This window comes from Vanacampus margaritifer, chromosome 1 (genome assembly GCF_051991255.1).
Source record: "Vanacampus margaritifer isolate UIUO_Vmar chromosome 1, RoL_Vmar_1.0, whole genome shotgun sequence".
Taxonomy (NCBI): Eukaryota; Metazoa; Chordata; class Actinopteri; order Syngnathiformes; family Syngnathidae; genus Vanacampus; species Vanacampus margaritifer.
Window position 1 is genome coordinate 14,909,596 of NC_135432.1, and position 19,802 is coordinate 14,929,397.

General features: G+C 41.1%; 1 protein-coding gene across 2 annotated transcripts in view; it reads left to right on the plus strand.

The window, feature by feature from the left end:
• The window catches only part of itga5 (integrin, alpha 5 (fibronectin receptor, alpha polypeptide)), a 75,437-nt gene that overhangs the window by 21,568 nt on the left and 34,067 nt on the right, over positions 1–19,802 (plus strand). The window contains exons 1-2 of one of the 2 annotated variants that reach the window (XM_077575838.1): positions 4,908–4,922; positions 5,001–5,553. In XM_077575838.1, the coding sequence (XP_077431964.1) occupies positions 5,348–5,553 (206 nt within the window). In that variant the 5' untranslated portion in view covers positions 4,908–4,922; positions 5,001–5,347. Of the gene's footprint in view, positions 1–4,907; positions 4,923–5,000; positions 5,554–19,802 lie in introns of those variants that run through there. The other variant, XM_077575829.1, reaches the window with a different exon arrangement.

The following is a 19,802-nucleotide window of genomic DNA, read 5'->3' on the forward strand; positions in this document are numbered from 1 at the left end:
AGGTGTTGGGCTGGAATAATAGGGAATGACATGTAAGCCTCTTGAGGGTGATTGAAAGTGTCAAAATGATTTTGCTGACTGTTTCCTGACATGGTATTAAAAGAACCAAGTTTTCCACAGTTATTATGTAAAATAATCCATGCTGCAAAAAAATACTATCGAAGCTCTAGCTGCTATTGGGGTCGATAAAAAAACAAAACATTATGGTCACCTCTTCAACTGACCTCAACCCTCCTAAGAACCTGTGGAGCATCCTTAAACCTTAAAAGGATTATCTATCAAAGTGGACAATGGCAGTATACCTCCAATGATCAGTTTACAGATTTATTAATTTTTTTACTGTCCTCAAAAATCAAATAAATCTTACAGTCCCCCCCCCCCCCCCAGCATTCTTGGCATACTTTTTTATTTTTAACTGATGTGCTTCATTTTTTAAATTTGAGTAAAACAAAACAAGACCAAATAATTTTTCTGTGTATTTTTGCAAAAAATTGCCCACAAATAAATACTGTTGTCAGCATGGCGTGTTTATTCAATAAAATCCTTATTATTATAAAACCAAAATAATAGTTAGTTACCATAAAATTGTATTCAACCAATGTAAATTACGTTGACTACTTAGGAAAATAGGGAAAAAATAGTAAAATAATGTAAGCATAAAGCATACTCTTAACAGCTCTGTTTGGACTGTGACTGTTTTTCTTTTTCAAAATGTTCTTTTGGAAACAAAAATGCTATTGTTTAAAAAAAAAAAAATCCACTTTGAGACTGAACCTGAGCATAGCATATTGATTTCTTATTTGCTTGTTGAGCTAGGACTTTAATACATCAAGTTCCATGAATTATTTGACGAAAATGTGTAAAAAACGAAAAAAAAAACCACAGTTGTTCTTTTCCATGTTTGCATTCAAGGCGGCACATTACTTTTGGACATATCCAGGTGAACATTATACATCCATGTACATTCTGATGCAGCATATCCCCAAAACCAAACTAACATACTGTACACCCAAACATCAAACAAGTCTATATGCTACTGTACATACATTCCTATGTACATCCATACACACATACAGTACACCATGCATTACCGCAATCATTCCACTCTAAAATAAAAACTTTAAAACTAAACAAAATTCTCAGAAACACGATCGTCACATAGCCTGGCGTCCATTTCTATCAGAGATCATTCAAAAAAACAACATTGTATTTGTTCTTGTACGGTGAAAAGAACCCAAGAAAGTATGAAAATGATCTGTCGTCGGAACCACCTTGAACCTTTAGGTTGGACGTGTTCAATGTTATTGTCAAGTCACACTTTTATATCACACTCGTGGAGATACGACCTACTTGTTGAACTATTAATATGTTGACTCTATCGCTAACATTCTATCACACTTTAAGAGTCTGTAAATAAATACGTGCTTGACATGACTTTCTAGACGTATAAGTGCCAGATCTATTTTTAAATCATTGTGTCAGCTGTGTCGAGTCGTGTGAAATGCTCTGCAAGTGTGTATGTGTTTCAGCTGCGTCGCCATGGTGGCCGAGCGATGATGCCAAAGGATAAAACCACACCCCTTTTTTCATCACACTTGGAGCGAGACGGAAAATACTGTTCACTTAGTCAAGGCCAATTATGCCAAACTGACAGCAACGCAGGCAGCATGGTGGACTAGCGGTTAGCGTGTCTGCTTCACAGTTGTGGGGTACCGGGTATGAATTTTGGCTCCAGCTTTCCTGTGAGGGGTTTGCGTATCCAAAATATACTTTTGATTTGTGTTCAATCTCTTGAGTGCCTGCGTGAAATTAAACAGGCAATTAAATCTTGTTCCGTGATCTGAACATGTGTTGTTCTGAAATATGTTAAAAATTATTGATGCTTGGGGTGTTTTGACAAAATACTAATTTAATAAAATAACAATATATGGATAACATGTCTCCTTTAAAACATGCCTACGGAGTTGATAATGTTTGTTTTTTTTTTTTACTTGAAATTTCCATCATTTAGTATAATACAATAGTAATTGGAGGCGGGATTATGTCCCGCAGCAGATTATGGTCGACCACTGTATTTGTCTTTACCCTTCAAAAGGTCAAAAAGTTAAGATAAGAGGTGTAAAGTAGCAGGCAACCACTTAGAAAGATAATTAGGAGCACAAACAAAATAATCGGTTAAGACTGAGTTCACAGAGGAGATGACAGGATACCGACACAGCTTTACTTAAAACATCAACATGTGGAAGAGTATTTTCGAAAACATTTTTCACTTTCACTGCGAGTAGTTTGTACTTCTGCCTCACAGATGTGAGGTTTGGGGTTCGACCTTCCTATGTGGAGTTTGCATGTTCTCACCGGTTTTCTCCCAGTCTTTCCTCCTACATTCCAAAAACATGCACTGAAGACTATAGAAAGTGTGTTTGTCTATATGTGCCAAACAAAAGTAATAGAAAATAGATGGGTAGATATTTTACACTAATTAATTTAATGCATATGCTTTTCGGGATATTTTAAATGTGATTTTAAGTATATTTATTTAACCGGAATAAGGACGTTTGAAAGTGTCACACAGAAGTGACGTCATCTAGCAGCAGCCAATAGAAAAGCACTTTCAGATGACGTCGCTCCGAGGCGACAACGAAATACAACGCTAGGTAAGAAATTAGTTACATTTCTCATTTTACCATAGTGTTTATTAAATATTGCGCACAAGCATAGGTGCCAAATCCAGGTCCAGAAACTAAAAACCCTGTCACAGTTTGGCTTTAACCCCAGGTGCTAGCTAGCTAGCTAGCTCCCATGGTGTTCCTTTACCTGCTAGGGAGCTAGCTAGCTAGCTCGCATCAATGGCTAAAGCCAAACTGTGGCAGGGTTTTTACTCTCTGCACCTGGATTTGTCATCTTGCGCACAAGTAATACACATGAAAAAATTAACTAACTCAAACTAAACATTTTTGAAATAACTAAAACTAATAAAAACTAACAGAACCACCCCGAAAACTAATTACAACAAATTTAAATAAAAAAATAAAACTCCAAACGAAATAAAAACTAACCAAAATGAAAATTCCAAAACTATAATAACCCTGATGTGATGTCATCTTCAGTCGACAGCAAGTGGAAAAAATAGTTTTTAAAGGTGCTAATTGTACATGAAAAGTAACGAAGTTATCAAATTAATTCTGGAAAAAATATTCACTTTTGACTGCTTGAAAATGGCTCAATGAGTCAAGTATCCCTTTAATGGTTGAACAAACATGACGTTTTTGGGGACGCCTGAAAAGTGACTATTTTGCAGGTACAGACGCCTGTGATACTTAAAAAAGTTCACCTATACATTTAGAGAATATTGTGGTTCTGAAACGTTGTCCTATAATCAAATGTTCTAAACGGTTGTTCTGTATTTTTCATCGAGAAAAGCATTTGATGTGCAGGATTAATGCAGGGAACCTTCAGGGGGGGCCCCAACAGCTGCAAAAGGCCCTCCAGACACGGCGGATTACTGCCGTCAATCAGCTCGCTGGCCGTGTCGGGGTGCTAGCGGCTATTAATACAAGTATGGACGGACGGGTTCATGTTACTGCTACTACGCGGCCAAATTTGGGCCCTCTGTGTTTTCCCTGAAGGCTTCCAGTGAATCAGCTGAAGCAACAGTCACTCATTCCAAGCGCTGTGTTCAGGGTCCCTCTTCCGTGAATCGTTTCGAACAACGTCATGACAGTGTTCCTCCAGTCTTACGTGTGAGTTAGTACCAGAAGTCCAACAACGCCCCCCGCCTCCGCATTAGACCACATCAGGCCCAATTCTGTTCATGAGGTCATCATACAAATATGGAATGACTTCAACTCTTCCACGCATGACTCTAGATTAGAATTCCAATTTGGGGAATTAAAAGGGAAGGATAAATGTACAAATAAAGTGATTCTTATTGGTTTTGATAGAATTCACCAAATATTTCTCCATGTCAAAGAACAAACAATAAACATGTACACTGCTGATACCTTGAGATACAAATTGCCTGATTTAAGAGTTTTTCAAGATAAACTTTTGTTTGGCTGATGAGCAAAAACTTCAGATAGGAACTCTACAGGTATATGGTGGTAAATTCAACTCATAATACAAACTATTTAGAAATGTGTAAAAAAAAATTTTTTTTTATAAATTGATATTATTTTACTATATTGCTGGCGTCAGGCAAAATCGCATATCTCCAGAGCCATTATTTTCAGGAAAACAAGCAAAAACAAAAACAAAAAATGGCATGCATGCTGACTCACTAACATTGTATTGCCAACTGATCAATATTATCAATTAAAAAAAAAAATCACTGCCATCGAGTGGAATTCTCGTACCTCTGTTCAACCATTAACATTGCATCGCCAAAGAGAGCAAGCCATTTTTAACACTTTAAATTACACCCACGTGTGGCCTGACCACTAGTAAACATTTGTGAGAAAGAAAAAAAATAATAATACCAGATTGTTAATGGGAGGTTTTGATCTGATGCCAATGATATGAAACTGATCAAATTTAGACGTAGGATGTTTCCCGCCCGACAATTTGTAATTTGTGTGCCATTTTTGTTTGGTGGTGTACAATTGTTTTCATATAAAATATGTGCATTGGCTGAATAAAGGCTGATGGACTTTCATATGAAACTTATAGAGCAAATCATTTTGCTTGGAACTACGCCTAACAACAAATCGCTTGTTGTTAGGCAGAGTTCATAGGTCAGCCTCGCCCACTATAGAACAACAGATAGCCAGAAAGACTATTATTTAAAAAAAAAAAAAAAACATGATTGTACGTGTAGTGTAGTGTGGATATAATGTTATAAAAGCTTTGGGTCTCAAAGGGTGATCAAAAGGAGTATTGTTCAACTGGTTAATCTTTGCCGAATCCCTGATAGGTGTACCACAAAAGTGCGAACGGTATCACATTTTTAGCACAGAGGCAAACAAAGATTAGTGGATGGACTGTGAATTTTTTTTTTCTCACAGGGAATCACAGGCTCCTCCCCCTCTTCTTCCAAACTTTGGTGGGAACTCCCTGCTGTAAGTTTGATTATTAGAGGAAGACGAGGAGGCGTGGGTCTTGGAGCTCAGTCCTGAAGAGGCGTGGGTCTGGAGCGCGCACAAGAGCTGACGGTGCGTTCACGACTCGAGTGGTTTGTTGAGATCCAAGTCGCGGGGATGCCGTTGTAACTTCTTCTTTTTTTTTGTTTTTTTCGTTTTCACCCCAAACAACACAAGTGCCTAAAAGAGCACAATACGCGCACCGCTTTTGCCACTGGAACCCAACTTCGGTGGACTTTGCCCCTCTTTTTTGTGTTTTGTTTTTGGTCAAAATGTGCTCGGGGCGAGTTCGCTCAGAGACGCCGGGGACGGGCGCTCTCGTGACCCGCTCGCTGTTGTGCCTCACCGGGCTGCTGCTCGTTTCTCCTCCTGGATGTGGAGCCTTCAACCTGGATGTGGAAAACCCGTCTGTTTACAGCGGGGACAAGGGCAGCTACTTTGGATACGCCGTCGACTTTTATTTGGCTGACTCCGCCAGGTGAGTTTCTAGAAGACTGCAACACGTTTTTCTTTAGCATTGATTTTTGCCCACTCATCATTTGTACGTCATCATTTGTACGTTATCTATCTATCTATCTATCTATCTATCTATCTATCTATCTATCTATCTATCTATCTATCTATCTATCTATCTATCTATCTATCTATCTATCTATCTATCTATCTATCTATCTATCTATCTATCTCTTTTCAATGGCTATTATAACCCCATATTGTGATATATTGTGTTCCCCCATAAAACAATTAGATAACCCCAACTTAATCCATTTAGAAATCCTATTGTTCCCCTCATACTGCCACTTTCATCTTGAGAGAAGCCTGTTAAGTGTGTATGCTGGTCCTGGTTGTGATGCTCTCCAGCTCAGCTGATCCCTCTGTTGGAATTCTTCCAGCTTTGTGCAGTCGGGAGACTACATGGCCTGACACTTTTAGGTCTCATTTTTTATTAGGTGTTGCAAATGGCATATAGGAAAGAATGGCTTCACAGATTTGCTGACTTGCTTTTTTTAGGGCGTGCTGTTCTGGTAGTAAATTTAAATGAGCCTTGGATGCAAACTCCTGCAATTGTAATCATCATTAATCCCTACAATTTTACACTCAGGAATAATCTAACTTCCTGCCTGAAAGTGTTCAACAGCGAAATTTCTCCTTTGTCATCCTTCCCTGGTTACCCAGACATTAGTAGACCTCTCCCCCAGTCTCCCACAATCATCACACTACTCATCTCCTGGTCCTGGCTGTCTCTTTAAAAGCGCCGCTATCGGTCTGCCTGGGAAGATTTGATGATTTAAGACGTAAAACTTGCCTCACTGTCTCCCCACTCCCTCCACCTCCTTACCATAGGCTGATGTCATCCGGCAGGGCTTTTTAATTCCCCCCCCCCTCCCTAACCCCCACACACACACTCTGTCTGGCCTCCCCATCATCTCTCTTCACCTCATTAAGGATGAGGAGACGTCATCTTATTGATGATTGAACTTTTAATGCAGCGCGACGCTTCGCCTGAGGGGGAAGATGAAACAAAGAGGCTTACTAGAAAGCTTATTCCAAAGTGAGTGAGCAGATTATTAGGTCACGTTTGTATGACAACAAGCTAGTCAAAACTGGAAGGTTATCCCTGTGTTTTGTTGTTGTTCTTGAAAACTTTCATTTTTTTTGACGACAATGATCTCATACTGTCTGAATGGACCATTAAAAAAAACTAATATGCATGTCAGGCTTATAGTTGGCATGGTCACTTTGTAAAGCCACTATGTGCACACTAAAGTCGTAGCCAAAATCGACTTTGCAATATGCCTTGTTGATATACATGCAGACAGAAAGTGACACTGTAAAGTCTAACACAACAAATTCAAGAATGCTGTGTTAAAATTTTGATATCATTTTTACCAATGGAAATAGAAATAACCTATTGAACGACCATCATAAATCTTTACCTAACTGTAGTTAACGTTCACACAGAAGTTATAAGATGTTACCCACTGTCAATAGAAAACAAAAAAATGGGGGGGGGGGATAGTCACAGCCAAACTTTGATAACAAGTGAAGAAATTTGTCTTTGAATGTGATTCTGCTTTTTTTGATCTGGAATTGCCTGAGTCTTTATAAGCATATTCTTCCTGAAAAGTTATGTCTGATTATGAATCAAAGTCAGGGGTGGGCAATTAGTTTAGCAAAAGGGCCACTTGAAAAACTGGAACCCTTGCCGAGGGCCAAGCCAGCAAGCAAACATCGACTTTGTCAATATTATTTTTAATGTATTTAGGAAAAGCATATTGTCTTGTTTTAATAAATTAATGCATGTGTAGATATGGTATGTAGTGTTATAAATGATTAAATTTAAATTTGAATCAAAATTAGAACCAGCCATTAAAATTACACTTTAAAAATTATAACATTACTTTTGTGCACCAACTCACATTTGCCACTCGTAGTCAGGACAACCAAACATGTACAGTGAGGAAAATAAGTATTTCACCCCCTGGTGATTTTGTGAGTTTGACCCTTTACAAAGAAAGGAACGGTCTATAATTTTCATGGTAGGTTCATCTTAACAGTGAGAGACAGAATATTAAAAAAAATCCCAGGAAATCACATTATATTAATTTTAAACATTTATTTGTCTTTTATTGAGGAAAATAAGTATTTCACCCCCTAGCAAAACATGACTCAGTACTTGGTGGAGAAACCCTTGTTGGCAAGCACAGCGGTCAGACGTTTCTTGTAGTTGGTCACCAAGTTTGCGCAGATCCCAGGAGGGATTGTGGCCCACTCCTCTTTGCAGATCCTCTCCAAATCCTGAAGATTTCGAGGCTGTTGCTTGGCAACTCGAAGCTTCAGCTCCCTCCACAAGTTCTCTATAGGATTAAGGTCTGGAGACTGACTAGGCCACTCCATAACCTTAATGTGCTTCTTCTTGAGCCACTCCTTTGTTGCCTTTGCTGTATGTTTTGGGTCATTGTCATGCTGAAACACCCATCCACGACCCATTTTCAATATCCTGGCTGAGGGAAGGAGGTTCTCACCCAAGATTTCCCGGTCCATGGCCCCATTCATCCTCCCCTCGATCCGGTGAAGTCGTCCTGTACCCTTAGCAGAGAAACAGCCCCAAAACATAATGTTTCCACCACCATGCTTGACGGTGGGGATGGTGTTCTTGGGGTCAAAGTCAGCTTTTTTCGCCCTCCAAACACGGCGAGTCGAGTTGATGCCAAAGAGCTCGATTTTAGTCTCATCTGACCACAGCACTTTCTCCCAAGCCTCCTCTGAATCATCCAGGTGCTCATTGGCAAACTTCAGACGGGCCTGTACATGTGCCTTCTTGAGCAGGGGGACCTTGGGGCAGTACAGGATTTCAATCCATTACGGCGTAGTGTGTTACCAATGGTCATCTTGGTGACTGTGGTCCCAGCTGCCTTGATATCATCAACAAGCTCCTGCCGTGTAGTTCTGGGTTGTTTCCTCACCTTTTTCATGATCCGGTTCACTCCACGAGGTGAGATCTTGCGTGGAGCACCAGACCGAGGGAGATTGATGGTCAATTGGTGTGTCTTCCATTTTCTAACTATCGCACCAACAGTTGACTCCTTTTCACCCAGCTGCTTGCTAATGGTCTTGTAGCCCATTCCAGCCTTGTGCAGGTCTACAATCTTGTCCCTGGGTCTGTGGGAGCCAGAATTCTTGCTGGTTGGTAGGGGGTGAAATACTTATTTTCCTCAATAAAAGACAAATAAATGTTTAAAATTAATATAATGTGATTTCCTGGGATTTTTTTTAATATTCTGTCTCTCACTGTTAAGATGAACCTACCATGAAAATTATAGACCGTTCCTTTCTTTGTAAAGGGTCAAACTCACAAAATCACCAGGGGGTGAAATACTTATTTTCTTCACTGTAGCGAAAGGAAGTCTTAATATAATTGACAATGATGTAAAATTCTACAGTGACGACTTACTGTTTAATACACCCAAAATATTAATAACTATGTACAAAGTAAACTGTTCGTTTTGTGTTCAGGCCAGACTCTCTCAGCTCTCTTCCTTTCACTTTGCAGGAAATAAGAAGCATTAGCATTTTTTCTTGTCTCTTTAAAAAAAAAAAAGGGTTTGGAAAAGGAAATAGAGCAAAAACAATATTGTGGTTCTTGCTTGCTACCTTGCTTCTAGTAGTGTCCGCACGTGTGCACAAAAACTCCACAATATGACATGTTTTTCTTTGACTTCATGGTCAAGGTGAGGGCCGGTCAGAGATTGCGGATGAGCCTTTGTCTAATCTAAGTAATGTATTGGTTGCCGTAGCGGCAAAGAAAATCCACACTTTGATTGAGAGAAGTAAGTATATTGAGCAGCTCAAGCGCAAAACCAGTATGGTCCAGCACAGTTTGTTTTGGTTGGGATCTATCGACATTGACCATTTTTTAAAGACACCAATTTTCATAATTGCGTTTTCATAAATTATCTCTTTGAGAGCCATTTTCATTTTTTTTTTAAATGTTTTCTCATGCTTCAAAATAGTCTCACTGGTGGTGTAGTGGTACATTGACCTGATTTGGGTGTAGGCAACATGTATCCAGGTCCCACTCAGTGACATAAGTGTGAATGGTCAGCTGTCTCTATGCTCCCTGAGATTGACTGGTGACCAGACTTTGGATTTAAAAATTAAGATTAAAAAAAAAAAATTGGTTCAAAGGTGAACGGGCTTTGGGGATTATCATGACTTTTAAGATTGAGAAACTTTTGTTTCTCCTGTTTTCCTATTGAAAACATGACAACATCCCTGAAAGATTCCTGTGCCACTCTTCATTGTCATTTTCTTCGCAGTTGACACATCGAAACACATCACGTGACTTGTGAAATCCACTTTTTTCCCCATCTTTCTCACCAGTGCTGTGGAGACACAGCGAGTGGGGGAGTCGCAGGAATCCCGGGCCGGGGTCATGCGAGGGTTACGTGTGGAGGAGTCTCTCCCTGTTGGGATAAGTTGAACGGCTCTGGCTCCAACCTTGGCAATAAAAATATGTCTGTGTTTGACAAATTGCCAGATGTGTGTGTCCAAATGTGTGCGTTGTTGTGGTTGGACTCCACCACATCCATAAATGGGACGCCAGGCCTGCAAACACAAAGGCGTACTTTCTCCCACTTTGAGACTGACAATAAGTTTTTGTATGCAGTGCTTGTCGTGCCCTCTGGCTTAACGTAATAAAATTAAACTGGGAGGTTGGCAGGCGGCCCACCAAGGAAGAAGGCCTTGGGATAATATCCAGAGAATCGGACGTACAAGTTGGCAAATGTGCGTCCCACATACACGATATAGACAATTGTATTTGGACACATTTTATCCATAGGAAGTGAAAAAGGTTGAAAATGTTTTTTTTTTTGCATCTATAATGGCTGCTGCAGTCTTTCTACAAGATGATGGAGTGTGTCTTTGGGAGTTTTGCCCCTTTTGTGAGGTCAGACGCCACTGATGATGGAACTGAGAGAGGGCCTGCTGGCTCTGCTCCAATCTCTGCTCCAGTATTTCATGGACCTGTTTCCTCCACACCAAAATCATCCAAGCATGGTCCTTGCTTTGGAAGAGAAAATGCCTTCCCAAACAACGCGAGAAGCAAAATCATCCTAAATGAATTGCGAGCAAAGGACTCTAGTCCAACCCAATGTATGAAGTAGTCTGTAGTACAACTACTACATCTGTGACTGACTCTGTGGTGACAGACTGGGAATTATGGAGTGCATCATACTGAGATTGTGGTTGTAGGGGGTGCAGAGGTCAGGGGCTGTAAAAAGAAATAACAGACTTGGCTGCAAGTGTATGAAAACTGATGTTGCTATTGAGTAGCTGCGTTTACACAAGACTAAGGCTGCGCACCAATTGGTAGTGATTCAAATTGAGATTTGAGTGCGCGTGGAAAAAAACGATCAGTGAATCAGAATTTTAGGATTCGAAGTGTGTAAGCAGGTATGGGAAGTTTGTCAACTAGCCAGCTAGCAAGCGTAGCTATAGGATGCTTGTGTTTGTTAGCAAGTTTTTGATACAAAGGTCCATATCGATGCTTTTACAACCTTAACGTTTTTATATCATGAGGTCATCAAGTCCCACTTTTGCGCCTCACTTCCACGTCACCAATGTCTGACCAAAGCATATTGAGGTCATCGGTTCCACCCGGTCCCCCTTTGCCACAATTGACCTTTGCAGACAGGTTCAGTTAAGCTAATATTGACATTAGACCAAGGTCCATTTAGCCCACTGAAATGGCAATGTTGTCCTTTTCTACAAGGGTGAGCGCTCTTGCGAACTTGATTGCTATCACTGCTGTACTTTGCCTATGTGAGTGTGTTTGCAAATTAAACCTGCTTACTTTTTTGGGCTATGCACACACGCACATGTGCGCATACACACACACACGCCCCACAATGGGCGCTTTGTCTTTACTGCCTTCTGTTGGAGGAACTTTTCAGCGTGACTTTTTCTTCCTGAAGTCAACGCTGAAACTGCTTTAAATGTCAAACTTAGCTACAGCGCTTTTCGATACCGGCAAAGACGTGACTGCCGTCACACTGCTGCGTTTGTTTCACACACAAAGCGCCTGTGTCGTGTCGTATGGTATGAACAGGGGAAAGTGGTCTTGTCGATAGAATGAGCCTGTGTTTGACGTGTGAGCACGGTGACGCTGTGTGTGTGTGTTTTTAAAAAAGGTTTTAAAGAGCTGCCATCACGTTTGAGTTCGGGAATGCCCACAGGACGTCATGTCTGCTTTTGGGAGTTGGCTGCTTGTCAGCAGGGCCGTCAACTCATACAGTACATTTAATCTGCTGTTGCTAGGGGCTTGGCCCCCCGCAGACCCCTCAATGAGTCACTCATCATTGTTGGTAATCTGATATGGGCTGTCCTTTATTTAGCATTAAGATGGCATGGCCATAGTTTGGCCATATTTGACATGGAGATGAGCCACTGGCCATTACTGTGAATGTTTGTGTGTGTTGGGGGGTGTTTCTACAGCTGCTTCCCCCGCCCCCACCTTGTTTAATACAACAGCCTCTCTATGCGGAGGTGAGAGGACTCGGACCCCCTGACGTGGCCATTGTGGTGAGGTGTGAACTACCAGCACGGCAGGAGGATTTTAGGGGCCCGTGAAAGAATTGGTGGTGGGGGGTATTTTATAGGGGTGGGGGCAGGCAGGGGCAGCAGTTTGCTATGCATTCATAGGCAACCTCACAAATCATTGCTATGTTTTTCCCCTTGTCGCTTATTAACACAATCGCTGGTTTTCACAAAACAGCCGCCAGGTTTAAATTAATGCCCAACTATCGCAAGGTCACATTTTTGTGGAATGGCTACGCTGCAAAAAGTTGTGTGAGCATGACTTACGCATAGCTTTATTTTTTTAACTAATCGTAAACATCAACATAATCAATTTAAAAAACATCAACATTTCAAATATTTGTGTTGTGAAACTCTGAAACATTTTGAAACTACAAATAGCCCAAATTACACCGTTTTCAGTATTCTTACATGCAAACCTGCGGATGTTACAAAATCAACAAGTCCTCCAACAATAACGACCATATTGGTTTTTACATGCACCAAGATACTACCAAAAATAGTAGTTTAGCGACCTCTATCTGTATCAGCCATGTTAAATAGCGAAAAAATACAAAAAGTGAGACTCAAACCTGGCTCATCTGGTCGGAAAATGAACTTTTATCTTACTGAGCTAACAGGCCGGTAATGATCTTAGTGTTCTTTATTAGTGTTGACATGTATGTGAATTCGCTGTCATGGACTAATAGTTGGCGTTAGCATAAGGCTTTCACTGAGGTTGTACAGTACACGTTACGTCTTTACTTGGGGCGCTAATGGTTGAGATTAGGAAAAGGCTTAGTAAGGTTGTAGACCACGTTACAAAACATGTAGTCAACACTAAAACAATCACTAGCCAAATAACTCAGTTAGTCTTCCGACCAGACGGACCGGGTTCGAGTCTCACTTTAGTATTTTTTCGCTATTTAACATAGCCGCTAGTGGTCACTAAACAAAAATACATAACACTTGGTCGTAATTTGGCACCTTTTGAAAACGACCTACGTGGTCGTATTTATTGGAGGACTATCTCTACAAAATAGATAAAATGGTAAATTGATTGCTTTAACTACACCATATGGGTGCTCAAAGCGCTTTACAATTGAAGCCTCACATTCACCCATTCACCCACACATTCATACACCAGTGGTTGGCTGTTCGACATGGTCACCAGGGGTGAGGATCGAACCCACAGCCTCACAGATGGGATCCGACCACGCTAGCACTGAGCCATGCCCGCCCCTATTGATAAACAACACTGTCAGCGTCCTCCTAGCGGGTGTTACAGCTACATTTAGAATTTGGTACGTGCAGAAGACATCTGCCAATTTCCAATGGCATGTATACTATCTGTTTAAGTGGAAAAAGCAGATGTACTTCTTGTTCTATACCAGCTTCTTTTGGTCTTCTTCGTCTAAACTTGTGGTGAGGAAATATAGAGCACATATTATATACTGTTCTGGTTCCAACTAAGTCAGACTATTATGTTTATGTGTCCCAAAAGTGTAGCATAGTTGACCCCCTGCTATTCTCGGGTCATTGGGACCCAGCCCAACCACAAATGTGACCCTCCAACACAAAAGCAGATCACTTGGGTCAAATTTAAGAAATAGGGATATATATGTTTTCTCAAAGGCCATTAAATATTCTTTCTAATGATGTATAGATTGGGTCATATTTGGTGACGGTGGATGACTGGTTAGCATGTCCGCATCCCAGTCCAGAGGACGTGAGATCGAGTCCGGGCTTCGGCCTTTGTGGGTGGAGTTTGCATGTTCTCCCCTTGCCTGCGTGGGTTTTCTCTGGATACTCCGGTTTCCTCCCACATTCCAAAGACATACTGATAGATTTTGTAACATTTTTAATACTTCATTTTATTTTATTAACCATTGTTACACATTATTAACATTTTAATTCTTTATATTAATCTTGTCGAAATGTTTTGTGTCCTGTGCAGAGCAGATGGTGTTGATTTCGGTATAATCTGACCTAAACTGGGTCATACTATTTAGTCTAAAAAAGTTCCTTCTCAGCGCTTTGTGCGAAAACACATTTGGTCCTTGAGAACAGAATCTGTTCTGAACACCCACACCTGACTCTGTTTTCACCATCGCTCACGGAAAAGTACCAGAGAGTATGTTTTGTCTACAAATGAAAGAGAGAGGAGGTCTTTTTAACTATAAGAAACCGTTGTGCACGCGGAAGAACTACATTTGACGCTCTGAATCCCACGATGTTTAAGTGATGATTAGAGGCAGTTATTTGTCCAGAGATTCTCTGTTTTTTATTAAATCATTTTTGCAAAGGTGTATTTTTCTTACATTAAATCTATCTTCATTTTTGGAACACGCAAAGAGGACAAAATTTTAGAATTCCTCTTCAATACATGGCAGGTTAATTGAATACTCCAAATTGTCCATAGGTGTGAAAGTGAGTGTGGATGGTTTTTCGTCTCTGTGTGCCTTGTGATTGGCTGGCAACCAGTTGAGGGTGTACCCCGCCTACTGCCCGTAGCCAGCTGCGATAGGCTCCAGCACCCCCGCGACCCTTGTGAGGACAAGCGGTTAAGAAAATGGAAGGATGGATAGAGAAATAAATGAACAGTATTTTGTCATGAAAAAAAAAATCCTGACTTTTTCCCCCCCCCGTGTTACAATCTGTAAAAGGTCAATTTGTTGGTGGCTACCAATGAATAGGCTGCAGGGTCCCACTGTAACGCCTTGATGCTTTGGCTCTTTCCAGACCACATAACGCAGAGGAAATGGTTTTGTGTGGATAGTAAGATCAGATCCATCCGTGACGCACCGGGCTGTTTATCTAATCAAGATGTCAGGCGTATGCCTCACATCTGTCGTGACGTCCAAAATTGTTAAAAGAAGATTTCCGAGTTGTCATTTATCAGCGAATCGCAGGTCAATCCGACAGAAGTGAAATGCGGTTGGTGCGCAGCACAGTGGACTCTCTGTAGTCTGCACACGCCATCCCGGCAGCCGCTGCTACTCTCATCAGCCACGACGTGTGTATGTGCGTGTCTGTGTGTCCCTAAATGCCGGCGCGAGGACTTGAGCAGCTTCTGTCTGGCCGCTACCCCGACAGGACTGGAGGCATTCGTCTTTAACTGCATACGCTGAATCTCGCGTGTCCGCTGCTTGGCTGCAAAAATAAGTCGTGCATGTAGCCAACAAAGTTGAATCCTACTCCTTTTGTTGCCAGTTGTCTATCTCTGCTTTTCCTCTCCTTTCAGGGGAGCAGGTACAGTTGAACACAATCTGTTTTGACATGCTGGCCAATTTAGGACCCGATTGACCAAGATCCCAAATAGCAAGCGCTAAATTGTTTGTACTAACACATTGTGTGCACTGAGTTAAGATCACAAATGTTCACGTTAACGGATTCTTCATACTGTTGGGAACAGGTGTAATAAAAGTGTTGAAAAGAGTGTTTTGTGCTGAGTTACAGAAAATAACTTGAATAATTTTGGGTAAGCCAACAGCCGTATAAAATCATGTGTTGATGGTTCACTGAGACCCTTCGTAAGTAGAAACTGCTTGTGACTGCAACTGGCACTAATGTGTTTTGTTTTCTTCTTCTCTGAAAGTGATGGTTAGGGTGATGTCAGCATTTCAGCTGGGTGGGAGACAATTATATTTTTGGGGGGAGTGAGGCAATGTCATGGTCCAGTTCACTTGACCACAGCTTTGTAAGGGCAACTCCTCATGTGCGTTTGTGTGTATGTGTGTGGTCTACGTAAAAAAAGCATGACATGTTAGCATGGCGACAATGTCAGATGCTAATTATTATTATTATTGTTTTTTTCCCTGGAGAGCTCAGTATTGTTCATTCGGTAATTTTACCGATTTGACATGTCATCATCATTGGTCTCTTTTTTTTTTTTTTAAATAATTTTTTTTATTATTATTATTATTTTTTTGTATGTGGGTGAGATGTGTATGTGCGTGCGTGCGTGTGAGTGTGTGTGTCAGATGCTAATTAATAGAAATAAGAAAAGTCACACTGTCAACAATCTTTCTTTTTGATGTGTCTCCTTATTACGGGGAATACAACATTTGTGAACAAATGTTTGTTTTTAGCTTGATGTTCTCTCATGGAGACGCAGCCATGAAACAATGCAACGGTGCCGAGATAAAAGCGTGATCCCGTCTCCCTCGGTCTAGACCCGCTACGTCCACCGGTGAGCATTCGAACGGCCGTGGGTCAGGTCGGTGGCCCCCGGTGGGTGCCGCATATTTGCGTGGCTCAGGAGTTGTGGCGACGCCCCGCACTTGCACAAAAGGAATTTGTGATGCAGACAGAGTTGCATTAAATGCTAATCATACCTTGGCTCTACTTGTTGACAACAATAGATAATTGAAGGAAAATGCGGGAACTCCCTTGAAGTTACAATGATCCCCAGGAGATAACAAGTCATTAAATGTTAAATCCTCATTTGCTGTTAAGTACTCTTAGATGACTATCATGTTGTGCTAAATGGCCGCTCGGACTCCCGTGTGAAATTCCCCCTCAGTGTCTGACTTGCTGATTATTGCTTGCTCTTTCCGGTGTTCTTCCTATTTGGAAAAGCTGCTCAGCCGGCGGTGCTGCACTAACAGATGCTGTGTCAACAAAATGGTTTATACAAGCTTACAGTATGCTCCCTTGCTGCTCAAAACAGATAAGGACAACTAGTAATGTGTGCATTTATTTTTAGTATGTTTTTGTTAGGTAGCTAGCAGGATTAGCAGGGAACCTACTTTACAGATTTCCATAACAATTTTTATTGAGGAAAGTATTGTACACATGTACACATTTTGGTTGTTCATAATCCAAGATATATATATTTTTAATTAGTTGTTAAATGGTGCCTTACAACTGCAGGGAGAGCCCCAGAAGGAAAAAAAAATCTATTAGCTCCATTAAAGTCAGCTGGGATAGATGTGAGCTCTCTATGATCTGGACCTAAGACATGGATGGACCCTACAAAAAGTACTCCAGAAATCAAGCAACTAATTAAATTTTTTCATATATATGGTGATTTAATGTTGATGGAACAAATATACTGCATAGAAAGATCACCATTCTCACTCATTAGTGTTGGAACTGAATCAATGCTGCCGGCATGGGAGCACCCGCCTGACTACACCATCAGCTACCCAATAAAGAGCACATTGTGCTGTTATCCAGCCTTTTTCCGACAGGACATTTAGTAAATTTCTGGTTGTGCCACACCAAGCAGGGCAGGCTGTTTTCTAGTAAGCGTCATTGAAAACAATGAATACGTTTGCATGCAGTCAATATGCGGGTTAAGGTGTTTGCTTTTTATTCCCCGGAAAAAAGGCAGTCAAGAAAGTGTAACGTTTGCACGCGAAACGGACCAATGCGAAAGTGAAAGTAAACTGTTGTGCGAGTCCTGGCGTCTCCTTGCACGCAGGAGAGCGTTACAAAAAGAAAAACTGTATTTGAAACATCCACATAATTGTAAGTAGTACCACAGTTGCACACATTTGTAAATAATTTGCGAAATTGTTTTGTCAAATTGTTACACCGTTGAATGGAAATAAACGTATTTTGCAATCAAAAAACACTTTTTCATTGTTGGTGAAAGCGTTTTACAGAAGTAAAGCACTATTTAGGTGTTTGTGGCATCATTCATGGACAAAAAGAAGTGTACAATTCACTAGAGTGCATGAAATAACATCGTTTCACAAAAAGCTGTTTTTCTCCGTTTTTTGTTTCAAAACAGAGAATTTCGGTGAAAGTAACCATTTTCTATTGTTGATTACTGAAGAACGGAATAAGGTAGAAACAAAAAAAATTTTCTGATGAAAGATGAGAGTCCAATCTTTCATTATTCATGGTAGTATGTGTGTTTCCATAGTCCAAACACAACATTTTCTGTGGACCTTGAAAGATCACTCAAAATGCTTAAATCGGCTGGCACTGGCGACAACCCGTTTCTGAAAACGTCTGGCAGTGAAAGAGTTAAAGGGTTGGTGTGCTAATATGCTGGCATCAGATGATCTAAATCGTTATGTTTGGATCACATGCTCAATGATGTTACACTGCGCATCACGCCGCAATGGTCTTTCACTTTACTTTTGTTGCTTAAGCCTGCGGTTAAATGACAGGATAATGAGACAACATTTACTTGACGGCTTTGCAATTTGGTGCTCATCCAACGTTGGATTTTTCGTCCTTGGCTGTGGTCTTCTTCTGCAGTTGTAGTCTCCAACAAACCTTGAACAAATGTGTGTGTGTGATTTGAATTTTATACTGACTGCTTGCATATTGCTGTGTGAGTTTGGATGACAAAAAAGCCGCCCTCCAGGAAGTGCCTGTGAAGTCGATTATTGCACAGGTGCTGAGGAAATCATAAATAATAAGACTGTGTTTCTTTTAACTGGTGGGTTTCCTACTGTCTCCCTTTTTAAAAAGTGTGACTTTAAACTCTATGATATGACAAAGACAGAGGTCCTCCCCCCATTGGGATTGATCTGCCGAGATTACGAGGTCACTCTTTCATGAAGCGGAAGCCTCCGGGGGGCCCTGAATGCTGCGTTTGGTCAAGAAATGTCAATGCTGGTGCACATATGGAAGTTTGGTGGCAGGAAAGATTGCACTTTTCCTGTTGTGGAGGTCCTTAGAAAATGTCTGCCCTCAGCGCTCTCATGCCTGTTTTTAACCGCTTCAACGTTGGTGATGCTTGTCAGGTCAAGTGGGTTCACATTGAGGTAATGGCTGTGGAAAGTGGACATTATCTACGGATTTGCTTCGCTACGCTAACAAGCTAATTGTACACAAAAGACTGTCATCTAAGTAACATGTAGACATTTATTCCATATAGTGTTCTTGCTTTCTTTGTTAACCGATTTCCATAAAACCTTTGCATGTGTTGAACAAAAACAATGGGTCCTATTTTTGTGCTTAGCGCAAAGTATAGTCTAACTGTACGCATTTTATTTATTTTAGGACTTTCCTAGACTTGTAGAATTGGCAGTAAGGAGGTGTTTGTGCCGTTGTGTGCCGCTGTGCGATGGAATGCAGCCGACTCCCGGCCAATCGAAGTGGCTCATCTCACTACCGTTAAATTCACGGCGATGAAAGTGTACACGTGCTTGACATTGCAGAAGTATGAGATTAGCATGTGCAAAGTTTTATAGGTAAACTGCAGGATCTCCCCTTGTAGATGATGTAGGCAATTGTAAGGCTACGTTCACACTGCAAGCAAATGCGACCTAGATCGGATTTTTATGCCCAAATGCGACCTGTATCAGACTTTTTTATGTCATCCTGAATGGCTCAATTCCGATTTTTTTCACATCCGACCTGGGTCACTTTCATATGTGGTCCTCGATCGGATACGTATCCGAATTTTTGCCCGTTGCCGTGAGATGAGGCGCTGAACAGGCTCATTTTCACCAAATATTATTTCTACCTCCTCTGTAGATATGAGATGGTAAAAATGTACTTCCGCAAACACAGCGTTGTGAGTGACGTTGTATCTTCTTCTGCGCATGCGGGTCACTTTGGGGACGCATTACGTCCACACAGCAGACAGACTGAGGTTGCAATTAACAGGTAATGTGAACGCTTACTCCAAAAAATCGGATTTCACCCAAAAATCGAAATGGAGCATTAAGACCTGCAGTG